Consider the following 18,971-nt stretch of genomic DNA (forward strand, 5'->3'; position numbering starts at 1 on the left):
AAATGGGGGTAGAACGTGGCAGATAACCCAGGAAACAACTGAAAACCTGGTTCTAGCCAAGAGCTTTGCTTCTGCAGGAGAAATCGGTCACCCAGCCCTCATTCTTCTGCCTTGTAAATATATCATTTCCTGTGCTGTGCAGTAACTAACCAACGTGCTTTCGGGCTTAAATGAATTAAGCCAGTTCTTTTGTAAGGTGCTAAGAAATTTGGAAAATAAATTCCAGTGTCAGGGGCTACCTCACCTGAGCTGCAGTTCAGTGGTTATCCATCCTCTAGTCTTAATCTATGAATCAGCAGGTTTGTAGGCTATACAAGAGATGAAGACAGCATTTAGGATCCAGTCAGTGTATGCAGTTTTTCTTCAGAGCTTTTTGCTTAGGTCCAGTATGAGATACCAAGATTAGAGCAGTTGTGGGACGACTCAAATAGATTACCCGTATTTATGACAGCAATATTTAGCTGCTAGTATGATGCCTTCTGGTAGCATCAGAAGCTTTTGAACTTAACACAAGACCACAAAGAAAACACCAATCAGATGCATGTTTCATATACATATTTATATATATTTCATGTACAAAGTTACATTCTGAACCCCATGGATTCAATAATAGAAATAAATACTGAAATAACTACACTGCTATATGAGCTTTTCTGCTCACAGAAGCCTCAAGTTTTAACAGACAGCAAGTTTAACGCTGTAGTATCCATCTTGGATTACAGAGGCAAGTAAAATTCAGCGTAAAGTGTCCAACAGACAAAACTTTCAAAAATTACAGACCATAAAATGTTTAAAATATGTTTAAAAGATTGAGAAATGTGCATCAACAAAATTAATAAAGGAAACTTAATCTTGTTAGAGGGCGGGAGAGACATTTAGTGTATAGAAAAATGCTTTGAGGTGCAACATAGGTTGTTACAATATGGCATAACCCTGTTAGAAAAAAACATTTAATTTCCCTAAAGAACTGTATTTGAGTTTACCGTGTCTTGTTTTTACAGATCAGGGCCTTCACAAGACCCTGTTGAGACAGGGTCACTTACAAGAGTGCTAAATCAGGTTTAATCCTTTGGTAACTTTTATAATACTCACATGGAAATAAATATTCAGTTACACAGCATTTTAAAAGACGCACGTTCTTTAGAACAGTTAGTATAATAAAACAGATTTAACATTTGTTTGTTACTAAGGCAGCCTATGATAAAGTGTCTACGCTCTGCCAGCTCTATCTGATCCAACGCAGGAAGACCTTTACAAGAAATGGACAATGCAGCAGCTTATACAATGCATTTCACCTTTACCATGCAAACACCCTTACCCAGGCAAGTAATGTGCTGCATATTTTGTGCTCGAAATGTTTCCAAACTATTAACAAGCTGTAGCTATCAAAAGATTAGCTCCTATTTATATGATGCTTTAATCATATATGAGTGTATGCATAAACATTCTGGAGACTGATTTTTAGGGGTGTATTCTCATCTCAATGCCTGGGGCTTTCCTTGTTTTACTCACCATTCAAAGTGACCTTAAGTCAGAAGCATATAAACCCCAGTGCACTGCGATGAGAATAAGGATCCATTTAATCTACTGTACCTTAGGACAGGGGATAGTTTTTAGATGAGAAATACAGAGAAGTGCACATGCCTTTTATCTACACCCACAGTGGTACATAGTTAATCTATTATTTTCTTTAAAAACCTGTCTACTTTTGGACAGAAACAGCTGTTGCTGAAAAATCTGCTGAAGTTGGTCCACTGAGGTGACTAAAATGGCACGGTGGACCAGATACATTTGGCAAAAGACCAGGTACACACTTGCCAGATTTTACTGCTCTATTTGACAGCAGTAAAGCCATTCAAAGAAAACTGATAATTTCATTAATAATTACAAATAAAATGCTATACAAGAACCAAGGAATGGAATTGTGCGTTTGGTTGTTTGTTTTTTTTTGAGAACACAAGAATGTGACAATCAACCAGTGAGTAAAAGCTTTGGAGACTGTGCTTTCTGAAGAAAAATGAATTTAAGATGACAGGAGAAGCAACGAAACTGCACCACTCACAGTGAAGATTCTGCACAACTGTAAAAGTTTAGACAGCATTTTTCTTAGACGTCTAATTTCATAAGTTAATTCAGATGTGCTTCAAGTTCAGCATACATTTCTACAGGAGTTTTAAATAGGCCTCTATAAGAGCATTAAGTCAGTTTACCTTCTGTATTTGTATACTTTTTAAGAGCTCCCAGACTTCATAATTACGCCAAAGTAGTTTGAGTGACATTAAAGATGAATTTGGAAAGCAAATTATGAACAACATGCTCTCATCACTTTTGGCATTCTGAAGAGAAAAATACTACCAAGATATTAGACTTCTTTAATAAGGATTTTTTTTTACTACATAGTTCATGTCCTAAATACATATTTACGAGAGGAACAGCTGTGTACAAAATATGTTGCTTAAAAAGTATTTATACATATAAATCTAACCAATAGACCTGAATGGAGTTTTTCTGGTTTATCAGCTATGATATGCATTTGAAAAAGCTGCCTAAATATATATTTACACAATAGACCTCAGCTAAATGTGTTCATTTAAAAAATTAAGAAAATATATAAACACATGTTTGCCTGATAGACCAGAACTGCTCCTATTGCATAAAAATGTTTAGGCAGTTTTAAAAAAGTGTTTCTACATTTACTCCTCTGAAACTGTTCAGTTCTCTCACATATCAATTTACTAATTCTTCTGCTAATCTGAACAGAACAGTCCCAGCTTTTGGGGGGTAAATGCTGGATGTTTATTAAAACCCCTCAAACTTGTATATTCTAGCAAATAAATGAAAGAGCAAATCTAGGTTTTAAAATAGTCTGAAGAACAGAAGTCATGAAGCATTTAACTTAGGTTTGATGCTAATGTAGGAAATTCAATGTAAAAGGAAGACAGTCTTCAACTCACACTTATGGTTAAAAAAATAGATGGTGAGTAGACAGAATGTCAGCCTGATATTAGAGTCTCCTGACTTTCAACAATTTACTCAATCCTGCTAATGGTTAAACTTCTTTTGGGTGGGACTAAATGGGAGTATGCAGCTACAAAAAATACACTTTGTACCCTATTATCTGGCGCTAAAATTCCTTTACAATCTCACTTGGGCAGAATGCATTTTTCCTGTACACTCTCAGTCTTTTCTCATGCTCTACTTGAGGTCTTTAACCTTCACACATGTAGTGCCTCATGAGTTTGACCAGCTAGGCAGAGAAGATCATTCTAGTGCTTAGGACATAAGGAGTTAAGACAAGAAAAAGAAAATGTATCCCCTGGTTCAAGAATTCTGCAATTGTTTTCAAATTTAAATAATCCTAAGGATACACTTTGGAAACAGTCATTCACATGTATCCATGTCAGGGAAATGGGAAAACACTATGCTCAAAATTGCTGATGGAGGGCAGCAGTTCTCAAACTTTATGGTTCAACAGTGAAAACATGTTGTTTTATTTAAATATTGTCATAATTTCTATACAACCCCTTTCCCCCCACAATTTTTGATGAAAGTAACAAATTAATCTGTATACACTAGGTAAGCAAGACTTTCCAAGTTTGAAAACAAAAGCTGAAACAGTTTGCTTTAGCCCTCACTGAATATTTGGACGAGCCTTGATAATCCATCTAATTTTTTTTTTAATACTCTGGGAATAACTTTGCTGTTTTACTACTCAATACATTATACAGTGAAATGAAGCTCAGTTGAAATTAAGCCAAACTCAAGTGAGACTGCCAAAGAAGTGAACTATATTAGATTGTTGTGGTACAGTAAAACTAATGTCTCGATTGCTTACTATGGTGTGCACACCAGTTTTGAGAAAGTTCTGATTTCATTATACTGTTCCATGTAACAACGGTGCAGTAAAACAGCACAAGCTAATTCCTGTATAGTTAAAGGTATGACAGATTTGCAATATAAAGTTAAACAGCAAAGAAATGCTTCAACATCATGTAGTGAAACATGTTTCACAAAATAAAAAAACATGCAGAAGCTTTTTTTTTTTTCCTTTTTAGTTTTTAAGGTCTCCAGCTGCATCCTACAGGCTCACTCACTGCCATACATTACTTGCCACACTATCAAGTGACTCCTCTCAGCTTTGGCTACAGAAGGTTCTAGTTGTAGAGCTTCTCCAAGGAGTTCAGATTCTCCACCTTCATCACCTGAAAAACAGCAGCTTTGATTCAGACAGACAAAAACATTTTTAACACCAAAAGGAGCAAAATAAATGACATCTAGATCTACAGCTCACTACAGATAGTAGTTGCCACTTGCTCCTTTAAAGGAATATTCACAATCTTCAATATGTAAGTTACAAACTGAAAGTTTGTTGCCTAATTATTTTGAGCCTAGTATTCTGACAGTTACATTCTGCAGACCTAGCCCCACCACAAATTAACTGGAGTTTTGTGAGTATCTCAACTCTACACATTTCATTACCCCTAGCTCTTTGATGCAAGAAAGAAACGGCCTAACTTGCAAACCTGCAGCATCTTTCAGGAGGAAATGGAGATGGTTATGCTACAAAGTGCATTAGCATAAACACACAAACCACAAAATGCTCTAGAAATATGAGCAGTAATTGAGAACAAATAAGACAATACAACATCCATGTGTTTGATAAACAATGGTCCTTTTCTTCTTTCCTCTTGTTCTAGTTAACCTAGCTTGTCACAACACTGCACACACTGGCACACGGCATCCTTAAACCTACTCTCCTTTATAACCCTTCAAAAGAGAAATGAGCATTTTTACAACTGCATCTAAACTTTGTGACGTGAGCCAACTTGGATCAAAGGTGATCGACTAACCACTAACAAAACCGCATGTAGACAGCAATAAACATTGGTACAGAGGCAGTCTTGTGGTACAGAAGATCAGTTTAATCAGATGAAATGGCGACTTACTGACAACTTCAGGAAGGTTTCAAGTCACAATTTGGCTGGGATTCTGGTTAGACTACTTTGGAGCTCTGAGGAATCTAAACACGGAATAGACTGAACTTGCTCTTGAGTCAGCTTGCTGCACTAGTGTGGTGAGGGCTGAGTTAATGCAGCTTATACTACACTATGCTTAAGTTCAAGTCTTTGCATCATGCCACAAGGACAGCAAAATGCACGTTTGGTATGTGGCTACACCAGCTTGTTTAGAACAAGTGCAGCGTTTTCAATACCTCACTGCAACATGGCACAGAATTGCTATGTCCTGCCTCCTACGTACACTCCACCAGGGTTACTGGCAGGAACTTGTTTTGCATTGGGAATAACAGCACTTGAGCTGGCCCTTTGTTTTTTTGGTTTTGGGGTGGTTGGTTGTTTGGATTTTTATTTTTATTTTATTTATTTTTTTATTTTTTAAGATCACTAGAAACAGATTAAAGCAAAAAGGAGTTCTAAATCGGGAGTTGGACTTCCTTTGGGGCACTTTTTCCTCAAACTCTCCAGCTGCAGATTCTAAACATTGAATTATAACACTTACTTTGTTACATTTCCCCAAAAGTTTCAACTAAAAATAAAAAGGCTTGCACAAGAGATCATTTATTGGCTAGATCGTGCAAAAGTGCTGTCCAAAAAAAATAAAAATCAGTGATCAAAATAAGCAGGGCATCTAAAGATAACAGTAAACTACTCTCTCCATCTTTCCTCAAACCAAGATTTGCTCATGTTTAAGTGTTGTTCATGTAATACTTAAATATGCAAACTGACCACAAAAGGTCATTTAACTACAGACATATTTTTCAGCAGCTTGAGAAGGAAGAGCTTAACTTTTCAAAATAAGACTGAATACATAAAAGGTAAGGTGGTACATGACTCCAAAGCAGAGTTTCAAATAAGCCTTTTCAAACAGTAGTCTCTCAGAGGTCATGGTTTACTGGGAGAAGAGGAAATTGAAGGTGTGTGTATATGAGAATAAAGAGGCTTCTATACACTTAGTAAACACGCACATACTGAGCAACCACAGAAATGCACTCCATGATCACAATGGAAGTTTTTATATGGCTTATGACCTTATTTAAGGCTTCCAGTATGAAATTAGAATTAATTTTAAATTCAGTATTTCTTACCCATTCTGAAGTCAATATATCCCTCTCCACCACTTATCACCAACATGGATTTTAAGGAACTCTGGTTGAAGGACTCTGGGGCTGGTTTATCACCCGTTAGCTCTGTTCCACCACTACCCTGTGGGCAAACCACCTGACCTGTATAAAAACATACAGAACACATTTTTATGCCCCATCTCACAGAATTAGACCACCTGTTAATTCGGTTGTTGGCTGACATACCTAATGCCTAATAATACACTTAACTTTGGATTCTATTATCTCTCTAACAAGCAGCAAAAAAAAGCTAGCTATGCTCTGCTTTCACCTCTCTCTAAAGAGATCAAGTCAGATCAGCCCAATGCAAGTCAGAATTAAGTGCCTCTTGACAGAATTCACAGCACAGGCATACAGATCTAGAGAATGACATTGAAACAGACTTAAGGACTTTTTTCAGACAACCGAAATGATTCAGCACGTCAGCCCATTAAGTAAACTTGTCATATACTTCCAGCACACCATGTATATGCAGTTGCTGAGAGGGTAATTCCACCAGCACCACAGTTCCTAGAAAACTTAAGCTTTTTCAAACAAGATTCTTTCTTCTGGGCACTACTCCCTTAGTAGTTCTTCATTCCTGCAGGATGTCAGATTCTTAAATCAGACCTTGTGTCAGCTAGCAGTTGGCCACCTTTTCAGTAGGCAAGTACTTGGTTCCCACATTACCTTTCCCCAGACAAAAGCAAAAAAAATGTTTGGTTGTTTTTTTTTTTGGCCAGCCCCTTTTTTGCCCCACTAAACAGTACTGCATAAATGAATCAGAAAAGTCTTGCAAAAAGTATTAAGTTTGTTTCCAAGGACACAATTTCATATACTTGCTATCTTCGCCTGAACTCTAGGCTTAAGAAGCAAAGGAGGAAAGAAAAACAACTTAATTTGAGGAATAACAATAAAAGCTCACCAGGTACTGCAACAAAGAATTTAACAGCATCACGGTGCCCATGGAAGCAAAGCTGTGCATGTGCCATTGAACAATATGGTATGAATGTTCCTGGAGTCACTTTGTCACTATTCTCATCTCCATATACACGTATTACGCTCCCTGGACGGTTTCCGGAGCCTGCTGCTGCTTTATTAGCTGTAAAAGAAGAAAAGAACTGTTTTCTACTTGAAAGAACAAATTACAGAAATGGTTATTTGTTAAGAAACCTTATGGTACCATCTAAAAGCTAAAGCCAACTTAGATAAAAATGAAACAGGAGGGCAGCAATGCCAATTCAAGACAGAGCTGGAAAGAAAAAAGATTGCATGCTTCGTTATTTTAAGTACATCAGAAAATGGAGCAGGATTCTTATTAGTCTAGCATAATCACCAAATTTTAATATCCTACTTTTGGAAAATAAATAATTTGTGAAAGTTTTATATCTTTCATAGGAAATAAGTACCTCTGAATTTGCTCTTACTGAAATATGTTAATGTATATAACATAACTAAAGACACGTTCATTCCAACTAATCATAGGGTATCCCCTTGCAAGTGAAAAAACTAAAAATAGCCACCTGTGGGCATGAAGAAGCTACCATATTATAATTCTATGTCTAATTTTTACTGAGAAGTTTTAAAATGCATTAAAACAGAAAAGTACTCATGCTAGACATACAAGCCATCTCCATTCCAAAGGCTATCAGAGAAGTGAAAGAAACAGTGATTTGTAACAAGACAGTAAACAATGTGGATTAATGACAAAGTTATAAGATATGGTATCACATTGGCTGGAAGAAAAACAAAGTCTGTATGAAAGTTCAGCTGCAACACAGGATGATATACTAAACTGCTGAGCAGATTGGTGGCCATTTAGCAAACATAAAACTGCTGCAATGCAGTAACTGCAAGTGGAAAAACATTTAGGAACATACAAAGGGTAAATCTATAGGGAGTGGAAAACAGCCTCAAAGTGGCTATTAGAAGCCTGAAAATAGATTTTTGTTCAGGATCTGCACTTACCCCTCAGCCCCAGTAAACGTCCCTGGTGGAGGATTACAGCTAAAGTGAGAAAGGAGGAAAGGGGAAATGGATAGGTACGACAGTAGAGGAGAAGGATTAATGAGAACCCACCATTCTTGTATTTTGGTTTTGATAAGATAGAGCTTAAAATAGCTCCTAAAACAGTAAATATCTAATTACAGAAGATTCAATATTAAGTCAAAGAACAGCATCTTGTTATTAAAGTTTCAGTACAAAATGGACAACAAAAGCATTGTCACCTTCATGTGCTTTATTGCTATAGAGTTTATCATTGATTAGCAATGTTTCCCCTTTCTCTCTTTCCTTGGCAGGAAACTACCAAAGTAATATATAACTACTCTTGTTTTCAAGTGCCCTTTTGAAACAGTATCTGCAGATCTGGAAGGTGCCCTGCTAATGAGACCTAGGGAGCTCAGATATGCAATTGATTATGCACGGATGTGACCGCTGTTGAAACCCTGAATATTTATAACAAGGATTCTCAAACCCACAATCAAGCTATCCACAAATGGTTGTTCCAATTCACAAGCTACTAACAACACTGAAATTAAACCACATAACTTTAATAGGGATTTTTTTTTTTCCATGTCACCGCTGTTTTAAAAAACACTCCTCTGGAAACATTAAATTAAGCTTGATGCAAATTAAGAGCTATAATTTATTAAAGCATAACTTAAACTATTTCAAATTCCTTGATAGGAAACCTGTCCCTTCCTAGCAGACTCATGCAATGCAAAAAAAGACATTTATTGAATGGACAGACAATGTAATGGAACAGTATGAAAAACGCATGTATGTGCTGTTCAACAAAGCAGATACAACATGAAGACCTTTCACTGTTAAGTTACCCTAAAATCTACTCAACAGATTGCACTAACTTTGATACAAAACACAGTACAATTAAGACTACCAGTGCGCTACTTTTAATTTTCTGAAATTTCTGTCCATATGTTTTATTAGTTTTAGACAAGAATCGTTGTTTTGTTGTTTGCTTCAAGCAACCAATTTACAAATAAATTATTCTGAAGCTTAACCTGTAAGATTCATTTTGCCCTTGAACTGGACCATCACTTTCTCTCAGGGTTCAACTGCCCACGGCAGAGTACTTCCACCCCCATCCCCAAGTAGTTTCAGTCTACGACAAGAGTTTAGGGTCTGTCTTTAAGCAGATAGATGGATCTACAGTATTGGAATTTTACCTAGAAGTTGGTGTTCTATTTAGAGAAAGCATTTAGAACTCCCAGAGCTTTAAACATGTCCTTAGAAGCAGCTGGTACTAGTGCTGTTCCAGTCCTTTATACAAACTTTGTGAAGAATTCTCAAAAACTGTAGCTAAGTTGTACTGCTACAAAACCAACTTGCTCAAATCAAACAGAAAACCTACTCCGGTGATCATATGGCAATCATAACATTAGTTACAACACCACAGCTCTATCTTACAAGCAATCAACTCCTACAAACACTGCTAGTACTAAGGCTTCAAGGTGCCTCTTGCATTCAAGCCAGTCCACTTAAATTGAAGCGCAATTTTGGAGATGGGATTTTTTGCTCAGTATTGTAACCAAGGACACAGATTAGGTGCTAAAACCTGAAAAATTCAGACCTGGCAGTAAAATTTTCTATCTGTTATCAAGCATCTGAATGACCTTAAAATTATTTTTGCAACTACAGCATATTGCACAGTGCTATTCATTTATATTTTACTTACTTTCTGTTAATGGAATGGAGATGATGACACCATTTCCTGTTCCTACCCATAAACGATTACAAGACACCATAAGAGCTGTGATTCTCACAAATGAGAATCCCAGTTTACCAGTACCTAAAAACAAAAAATGCTTTTCATCAAAAATTATGAGCAAGAATAATTTTACTTCCATAATATAATCTTAACTTCAACTCCCAACTCATGTTGACAAGTAATTCCCTCCCACTTAAAACAAATAAGGCAGAGGAGCACATCCAAGTTGTAAAGGTAAAATAAAAGTTACAACATTTCTGTGAATAAAGTCATGAACCTATACAGAAAGAGATTAACGTGAACTGCGAGAACGCAAAAAAGATACAACAACAACTATACAATGCTGCACAATAAGTTATTTTGGGGCTTGCAGCGCCATGGAAGCTTTTTCTGTTGTTTTTCAAACAAAAGATGGTGAGTTCATCAGTGTGAAATAGTTTCTTGCTTGTTAAAATAAATGGTACTGTTTCTTCAGGAAGTGAAGAAGTTTCAAAGACTATCACTAATGCTATGAGAGGATCAGAAGAAAGCTGCCAAGCTTAGAGGAATGTATGCTACACTAGCCCCCCTTACACTGATGGCAAAATAGTTAGTTGTGAAGGATTTCCAAAGGCCTGATTACCTATATTTGTTATGTAGGTAGTCAAATTGCTCTTATATATACATTAATGAAAAATGAGAAGCCTTATTAGCTTCCACAACAGTAGGAATTTGATATTTTGCACTTGTATTGGAAAAGAAACAGCATTTTCTGCAGAGAAGTACTGGGTTCTTCCCATTCAGTCTAAAAGAGGCATCATTCTAGTAATAAAGAGGAAGGACTTTACTGTATCTATTGATTCCTGCCCAAATACCGTTTTTGTCAATAGTTCCGAGTTTCCAAGGACACTTTAGACACCTGGTAGAATCAGACTATACTAGAGACCTATCGGACAGACTTAGACTTCTACTTCCAAAATTAAGTTTTCACATCAAACAGGAATTGACTAGACTTCCACCCACCCATCCGGTTTGTTTGCAATGGGAATTGACTGGCTCATAACAGAAAATGAAAGCTCCAAACATAAAGAGGTGTAAGAATACTACAGTTTCTTATCAACTTACCTAGCATTTTGCTTACATAAGGTTCAATGTCCACATCCTGCAGATGCTGATACGTGTGCGCATGATAGAGACGCAGAGTAGAGTCCAAGCGAATAGACACCCATACCCCATCACCCACCCATGCCAGCTGTCTCACTTGGCTTTCTCTTCTTGGGTGTGCATCAAATGACTTCTACAAAAGATTGGATTTTAAATTAGAAAATGAAATAAAGAAGAGTACAAAGGACTTTTCTACTACCCAAACACTGTCAATATCAGCAATTTTCTCAAGTCATCTACTGCTCCCTGATTTGAGAGATTACTAGCAAAAACATTGCTTAGCTTAGTGACAATTACCATATGATGCTGATAAAGTAATAATAATACAGGCCGATTCCCTGCCCTAAAGCGTGATCTCAAAGACATAGTTTCCTACTACATTCTTATGTAAATAACATTCCCAGCCTACTCTGATTTCCATCTGGTTTATCCAGAGGCCATTTTGTGAGGTCCTCCAGACACTGCACAAGATACATATGCCCCAAAGGTGTTTTTCCTCCTAGTTTTGTCAAGCCTTGCTCTTGCATACAAGCTCACCCCTGCAGAATACATTTTATCCACCAGCAAAACAACTCAATTCTTTATTGTATGAATTCTTTCCTCTCAGGTTTCCCACATATGTAACTTGTCACAAAGAATTTATGAATTGGGTGCTTAATATTTTCCAAAGAGCTAAGCAGTCACCCTGAAAGTCTGGTCCATATCTCAGACCAAGTACCAGAAGCTGAAGTACTAATATTGCTAAGAGCTTTCAGAAAACATAGCAGCTTCCTGTAGTTGCATACATAAAGCACTGCAGAAAACAGCTTACACACCTTACATAAACAAAACATTCCTTAACTGGTGAGAGAGTACCTTCAAGATTAACACTTCCAAACCTCTAAAGTGTTCAGACTCCAGAGAAGGTTAGAGGGGGGTGGAAAACATAATGAATATGTAAGTATGCATGAATGCAAAGAATGAGCTGGGAGCTAGCCTTACAAGTTCTGCAAGGATCTACAAGACATTTTCTAGTTTCTGGCCAGGTTGAAATGGAGAACTAAACTCCAAAATAATCACTTTCTACAAATAAAAGCCATCTTGTCATATCTTAAACTCTTTGAGAACAATGAAAACAACTTAAGAAAAATTAAAACTACTTCCTAAAACAAATTTGTCTGCCTATTTCTGTGATCACGAAAAAATAACTGTTCTCCAGAGTTACTCAGGAGTTTGAGCTGGAGCATGAGAAAGCATTAAAACATTTATTTGAAACACCATTTTAAACTTGCCTCTATTTTCATGGCCTTCGGTTGAACAACATAGATTTTGTTCCTGTAGCCACACCAGACTTTGTCATGTACCACTGTCATGCATCTTATAGAATGATGTGGCCGGCCCAGGTCTAAGAGGTGATAGTTTGTCAAATCCCACTGACCATCTTTAAAAACAGAAGTAAAATTAAAAAAATAGGTTCATATAAGTTTAAAAGTTAAAAGCACAAATATCTTAAGTTTCATTTCTTAAAAGCACTGTAATAATCTGGGTAAGTCAATACAAATTTATGTCTAAGCTCCGCATTAAAGAAAGCGGCTATTAGTTGTATGAACTACTAACATCCCAACTGCTACTTTGTTTTTATATAATAAGGTTGAACCATGACTCACATTTAAAACATGTCAAAACATTTTTTAAAACAGCAAGTTACCTACTGCTAAATGCTTTACTTGGATAGGCATCAGTATATATACACATAACAAGCAACTACCCACACAACGCTAGGCACTTGCTGCTTGACTATGCTGAGCATAGAAATGTTGGCCAGTGCTTTAAGACTTTTTTAAATACGCCATAAGAGTACTTAAGAGTTAAGTACTTTAACATGTGAAAGAGCATCTGTCAGCAGACAGCCAAGTAAATTATAAAGAAATGTAACTGTGTTGTATAGGTACAGAGGCAGAGGATGCACAGAAGGTGGTATTAACAAAAGCAGTGGGCCAGAGGCTCTCACTTCATATACCGCATTCAACGCTTCATTCACTCTGTAGTCCTTTAAGCAATAGAAAGGAACTTTCGAGTCAGAATCTGTGGTGGCAATTTCAAATAGAAGAACCTGGGTGTCTCAGAGCAAGAGGAAGAGAATAGGAGATTCCTAATTGCTACATTTAAAATTTCCCTGAACTTACACCAAGTGTTATGCTTGGTTAAAGTATTGAATATCTACATCAGACTTGAGATTGCAACTGAAGTAAGAGTGATTTCTCAATACAATCTGCAAAACAGACGTTGGGAGACCCTTTTTCAAAACACTGTTTACAAAAGGCATATTTCTTTCAAAAAGTACTATTATAACTTCTCTGTTTCAAGACCTAACAGAATGCTTACCGACTCCTCTGTGAAATATTGCTAGTGTTCCATCAGCTAGTGCAACTAATACTATTCCTTTTACATGTCTGTTAAGAGAAAGGAGGTACAAGAATATAAAGTGTTAAATTGCATTTCTAAAAACGTTTAGAATTTACTTTAAACATACATTTTACATTTCAGTATACTTTTTATATTTGCATTAGCCTGAGTGTTTTGATTTCTACAATACCGCTCAACAGAGCAGATAGTAACAGTGACTTAAAAACTAGTTCAGATAGCTTCACATACCAAGCTACAATGCTTGAAGGAAACATCAAGGATAACAACCTCTAACTGCTTTGAGTATGCAGCTACAAAGAAACTCAACATTTGAGTTACAGCATTTTCAATATATACAAGATCTCTTATTTTTCCTTGCACCCTAAGCATTTTCCGCTGCCCCCCCCTCAAAGAATGTGTTCACTTAAGGCAGCTGACATTCCCAACAGCTAGGGAGGAAATAAAAATCTACTTCATATGTACTTGAACAAAAGTTAATTGTAATTTACATGACATTCTTTCAGGACTTACACAATACTGAGAATAGAATCTTTAAGTTTAATGGCATGAATACATTTCCTCCACTGGGCCACTGACGAATGAACATACAGGCTGCAAAGACAAATCAGGAAGGATTAAAAGCATTAAGAAAGGTCTACCAGGCAGGAGAAAAAAAAAAAACAGGTAAAACACCTATAACTGAAATCCACAATTAAAAAGAAGACAGGTTTTCACATTCCACTGAACATTGTATAAAGACTGAAAGAAAGCTACATTAGCAGGCGGAACAGTTTTTCCAGATGCCTAAAACATTACAAAGTCCCTTGTAGGCACATCTACAGTAAAAAAGACAATATTTTCTAGCATAATATAATATCGAATGGTAAGAACTACTAAACCATTCCTTTCACTACAAAAAGATTTTTCTATAGTTAAGTGTTATCTGCCAAAAAGAGCTTGCTTTTGTAAGTGATTACTTACAAAACTTTGAGAGTTCTAATGCCCAAATGTAGCCAAACATACAAGGTTTTGCCTCTAGATGGCTTTTTGCAATTAATTTTGACTTGAGACAGTTACCAGCCTGTAGGGCCAAGAAGTACCTTTAAAATAATTTTTTAAATGAATCTAAAAGATTATGATTTTCTTACCATCCATTCTGTGTTCCAAGCCACATTGTCGGTAAAAGGCTACTCATTTTCTGTGCTTCTTCTCTCACTAGATCTTGCTCATTTGGCAAAATTGCAACATCTTTATATAACTCTGAGTCAGTGCTAAAAAACACAGTTAAAATACATTGAATAAAGTGCACAGATTATTCAGAGTATAACATGGGTATTTACTTCTTTGCTGTTGGCATCTACAGTTATTTATAAGTATGTAAAATATTTAAAAAATAGTAACAGCACATAAAAGTATGTCAATCGTACAAACAAACCTAATAAGAATGAATTTCTTCAAGTGGACATTTACTTATAAAAGGAAAGTTTAGGTTTCGTTCAAGCCTGTTGGTCTTACTGATCTCTCCAGGGCAACGGCAGAAGAGTTGCAACATCAGAGGCATGTAAGAGAAATACTTATAGAAAGGCTGAAACACCCTGAACTCCCAGTAATACAGTTGTGCCTGCATGCACAGAGGAAGAATTCAAACTTGCTATCATTTGAAATACTGTTTACTTTCAAGCTTCTCCACTGCTGTAATTACTCTGATTATTCTCAGAAAGGAAACATATTTGAACAACCAATTGGTCAGGAGAAAATGACGGTTTCACATCAGAACAGGAAATTTCAATAGGCATTTCTAGATCAGTGCCATCAAGTCTGTAAGAGACCTTAGTGACAAACTGGTAGACACCCACTACTGCATTCTGTAGGTGTTTGTACTCACATCCTATGTATTTCACAGATAAAAGACTATACCACCTCATGCACGCAGAACATTTTATAACAAGACTACTTACATAAAGCTCAATATCCCCTACAAGGAAAAGGGTAGTACTTCTGTCACCTGTGATCCTGAAAACATAATATTTTTATTTTTAAATACGTTTTAAGAGGTGTAAGTTTTGACTATGTACCTAGGCTGATACACTGGAGATGCCTCTGTTGTATTCTGTACTCCCAGTGGATCTGTAAAGACATGCTCTGTGTAGACTCCGGTTTGTGTAATATCAGCTGGGTCTTCTCCTGTCCCTGCATTTACTTCTGTTGCTTCTGTTGCCTCCTCTGCAGTTGGAATGTTGTCATCTGCTGAATTACTTTCAGTTGCAGTATCTGTGGAACAAAGACTTAAAGAACTGCAAGAGAATTCTGAACTGTTCAAAACAGCCAGTGTGATACTTAGAACATAAGTGAAGAGCTGTAACAACCAGACAATCACAATCCAAATGTGTCATCTAAAAAAACCCTCCGATCAGAAACAGAGTAACCTACTGAAGTTTCAGTATCAACAAGGTGTCAAATGCACTAAGTAAATGGTTTCACTTCAATCTCTATTAAGATTTCATAGGATAAAGCAAATACCCTTATCCTTTGGAGTCATCTGTCAAGACAAGATCAGTGTTTCAATACTGGACAACTTAATAATAAGTTCTTTAGACCAGGCATGAGACAGACTTCACTCAAAGGGAATTGAAAGAAGCAACTGTCTACACCCACTTGATACCACTTCCACAAAGTTTTCCGCTCCAAATATGCGACGCAAGCCAGACTTGTAAGCCATTTCCCATACAGTACTTGTTTTTATGTCACCACCATTTAAAGACATGCTATTATACTAAATAAACATGCACCATTTGTTCCTCAGCTGCACCTAATGGTGTTTGCCACCCCTGGGATATGTGTACAGTTTTCATACCTGACTGTTTATCTGCCATTGGTGAGCCACCATTTGCATCATGAGCTATAGGTGCTCCTGCAATACCCTCTGCAGTGCAGCCAACCACTGTTATTCCTCCAAGCAAGCTATCAGTTTCCGCAGAGCTGTTGCTAGTCATACTTCCACACAGAGATGACTTGTCCACTTGGCTGGGATCTGCTTCTTGAGACCCTTCTTCTCCTGCAGGATAGTCTGTTTCCCTTGCCCCTGAACAAGATTAAACTTGCATGTTTCTTGTGGGCAAAAAGGAGAGCCACTTTTGTACCGAATAACAAACTAATTCCACAAAACAGTGGCACTACAGCACGATTTGTAATATAGCAGACAAAAAACTTGGTCCTAGTTACTAACATCTCTCTACCTTGGAGTTAATTTAGGTCAAGAGCCAATTCAAGAGTGGAACAGTAGAGCAGAAATCCAATAGCTTTCCCTTTAACTAAACATTTCTTATTGCTGTGTTACAGAACTATTTTTAACACACTGATCTTCGATTTTCCCTTGCATAAGAAAAACTGAACAAGACGCACTTAAAAAAAAGTAGGAGCTAAAATATCATAAGTCTTTACCTGGTACACTAGCAATACAAAGCACATGAGAATTGCAAACAATGAAACTGTCCAGAATATTTCCGGGTTGATTAGCATCAATAATGATAACTTTTGTAGCAGAATGTGTGCTAGTACAGATCCAAACTAGACTGGATAATTCTTCCTGATGTTTCAGCTCCTTCTGCTGGTCCTGAAGCAAAATAAAGGCATAGTAGACATGAACAACAGAAGAAAAAGAAACAAGAATAGAATTATTGCTGTTGATCTTACATTATCAACTACAGAAATATACTTATCGCATGCTTATATAGATTTAATGCCATTGTAAAGTTACAGTTACTGACTTGTCCTCTATGGAGTTTGAATATTCAAGAAAAACATTTTATTCTTGTATAAGAACAACAAAATAGCTACAACTGCACAATTATACAGCTAAAAAGTATAATGCTACAAAACAATGCTATTTACATGCCAGCTACCATGTTTGCTATCACCAGCAATTGAGATGTCCCAATGCACTTCACACCAAAGTTTTAGCGTGATTTCCATTCATTGTGTTAAGTTCATAAACTCATGAAAACTAATGTATACTTCAGCATTCTAATTTTTTCCTTCCCCTCCAAAACAGACAGTACTGGCATAAGCAGTGCATCATTTTAATGTAAAATTGCCTTGCTCCTCATTTACCAACAAGCTGACACAGAAAAAAAGGCAAAAATATTTTAGTCTTTCATTTCAATATCCTAAATATCTTGGGTTGATGATTTCCTGAGAAAAATCTATTACAAAAACCGATTACCAAATATATTATTAATCTACAAATACACAGTAAAGGCGTTTAACTATAAAAACTATTCAACATCCTTTATGGTGAGCTTACCTTGAGCTCTTGGTCTAGTCTATCTAAGCTACTTTGAGATCCTGTGCGCTGCTTGTTGCCATCTGCATCTGTACCAGTCACATCGTTGTAAAATACGCTAGCACCAACAACAGACCCGCCATCTCGCGTTTTCCCTCCTGACAGGTTTACTCCCACAGCACACCACAGCTTGAAAGAAAAATAAATATTTCATTTAAATGTTAAACTACAGAAAGATAAAGATTGCTAATATCAAAATTATGATCTTTCTGCAGTCCACTTTAAGGAATTCATTAACATTAAAGCTATGTATATTTCCACTGAACCTTAAGTTCTGATTCATCTATGATTTATTACAACTTATAAATCTTATTAAATTTATAAGCTTTATTACAGAAAATAATTAAATCTAAAGCTGAAAAAATCATCAAGCTATAGGTCATCCAAAGTACAGTCTTGTATAATACCTCCAAACATCCTACCTTCATAGAGGTATCCTTTTCATCTAAAGGTCTCAGGTAAACAGGTACAGGTAAGTTTTTCATCTTATTGTCACCTTGGCCACCATTTGCTACCTATGCAAAAAAAAATAAATAATAATCAGAAAAACTTTCCCCTTTGAAGACATGTACAATCTTCATAATTAGTTGATTAGATTTTGTTAAACATGCTTAGTTCTGGTTTTCTTTAAAACCACAAGACAACTGACTTTTAAATGTCAAATTTGAGAAGAGCAGAAATGCTGGAATCACTCAAACAGCTGTGAAATGCCACCGTTCCCTAATCTCTTAGAATTTTACAGAACAAAGTTGTTACTGTTATATTTGAAAACATAAGCATAATACCTGTTTGTACTTCTGAGGTAAACTCCAGCCAAATGCTTGTACTCTACCATCCTCTTTCTGGACATGTGCTTTCACTTGGCGATACTGTTCTCTTTTCTGCTCTCTGCGTGAGGCTAAACTGGCTTCAGTTCTACAGAAGAATCATTATTAAAAAAACCTGTTACTTAGGCTCTTCAAAATTCTGTGTCTATTGAGTTTAATGGAAGTTCCAATGAAAAGATGTCTGGAAGTATCAGATTATCAAACTTTTGCAACATCACCTGTACAACACCAGGCTTCCTGTAGGCTATTTTTAAGGGACCTGGGAAATACGCAGCAAAAATCAGGAAGTCTACCGTCAGTATCTCTATTGTTAGTATTCTTAAAAAAAAGAGTAAGTGCACAGGTTATGCACTTCTACAGGAAGCTGTGAAGTTGTAAACCAAAATTGTGTATTGCCAAAAAGATGCACATGAGAGAAAAAAATAC

The 18,971-nt window shown here is 36.5% G+C and overlaps 1 protein-coding gene across 8 annotated transcripts in view; it reads right to left on the reverse strand.

Moving 5' to 3' along the window:
* Window positions 1–540: 540 nt before the first annotated feature.
* Window positions 541–18,971, reverse strand: part of SPAG9 (sperm associated antigen 9) — a 63,219-nt gene continuing 44,788 nt past the window's right edge. For 3 of the 8 annotated variants that reach the window (XM_027471262.3, XM_072025729.1, XM_005016030.6), the window contains 16 exons: window positions 18,504–18,633; window positions 18,141–18,233; window positions 17,680–17,847; window positions 16,818–16,989; window positions 16,231–16,458; window positions 15,452–15,647; window positions 14,525–14,647; window positions 13,908–13,988; window positions 13,356–13,423; window positions 12,263–12,411; window positions 10,953–11,124; window positions 9,816–9,929; window positions 8,087–8,125; window positions 7,044–7,220; window positions 6,104–6,241; window positions 541–4,202 (listed from right to left, as the gene is read on the reverse strand). In XM_027471262.3, coding sequence (XP_027327063.1) covers window positions 4,087–4,202; window positions 6,104–6,241; window positions 7,044–7,220; window positions 8,087–8,125; window positions 9,816–9,929; window positions 10,953–11,124; window positions 12,263–12,411; window positions 13,356–13,423; window positions 13,908–13,988; window positions 14,525–14,647; window positions 15,452–15,647; window positions 16,231–16,458; window positions 16,818–16,989; window positions 17,680–17,847; window positions 18,141–18,233; window positions 18,504–18,633 — 2,164 coding nt within the window. In that variant the 3' untranslated portion in view covers window positions 541–4,086. The remainder of the gene's footprint in view (window positions 4,203–6,103; window positions 6,242–7,043; window positions 7,221–8,086; window positions 8,126–9,815; window positions 9,930–10,952; window positions 11,125–12,262; window positions 12,412–13,355; window positions 13,424–13,907; window positions 13,989–14,524; window positions 14,648–15,451; window positions 15,648–16,230; window positions 16,459–16,817; window positions 16,990–17,679; window positions 17,848–18,140; window positions 18,234–18,503; window positions 18,634–18,971) is intronic. The other 5 variants (XM_027471266.3, XM_027471263.3, XM_005016031.6 and 2 more) reach the window with 3 other exon arrangements.

This window comes from Anas platyrhynchos, chromosome 19, assembly GCF_047663525.1.
Source record: "Anas platyrhynchos isolate ZD024472 breed Pekin duck chromosome 19, IASCAAS_PekinDuck_T2T, whole genome shotgun sequence".
NCBI classification, from domain to species: Eukaryota; Metazoa; Chordata; class Aves; order Anseriformes; family Anatidae; genus Anas; species Anas platyrhynchos.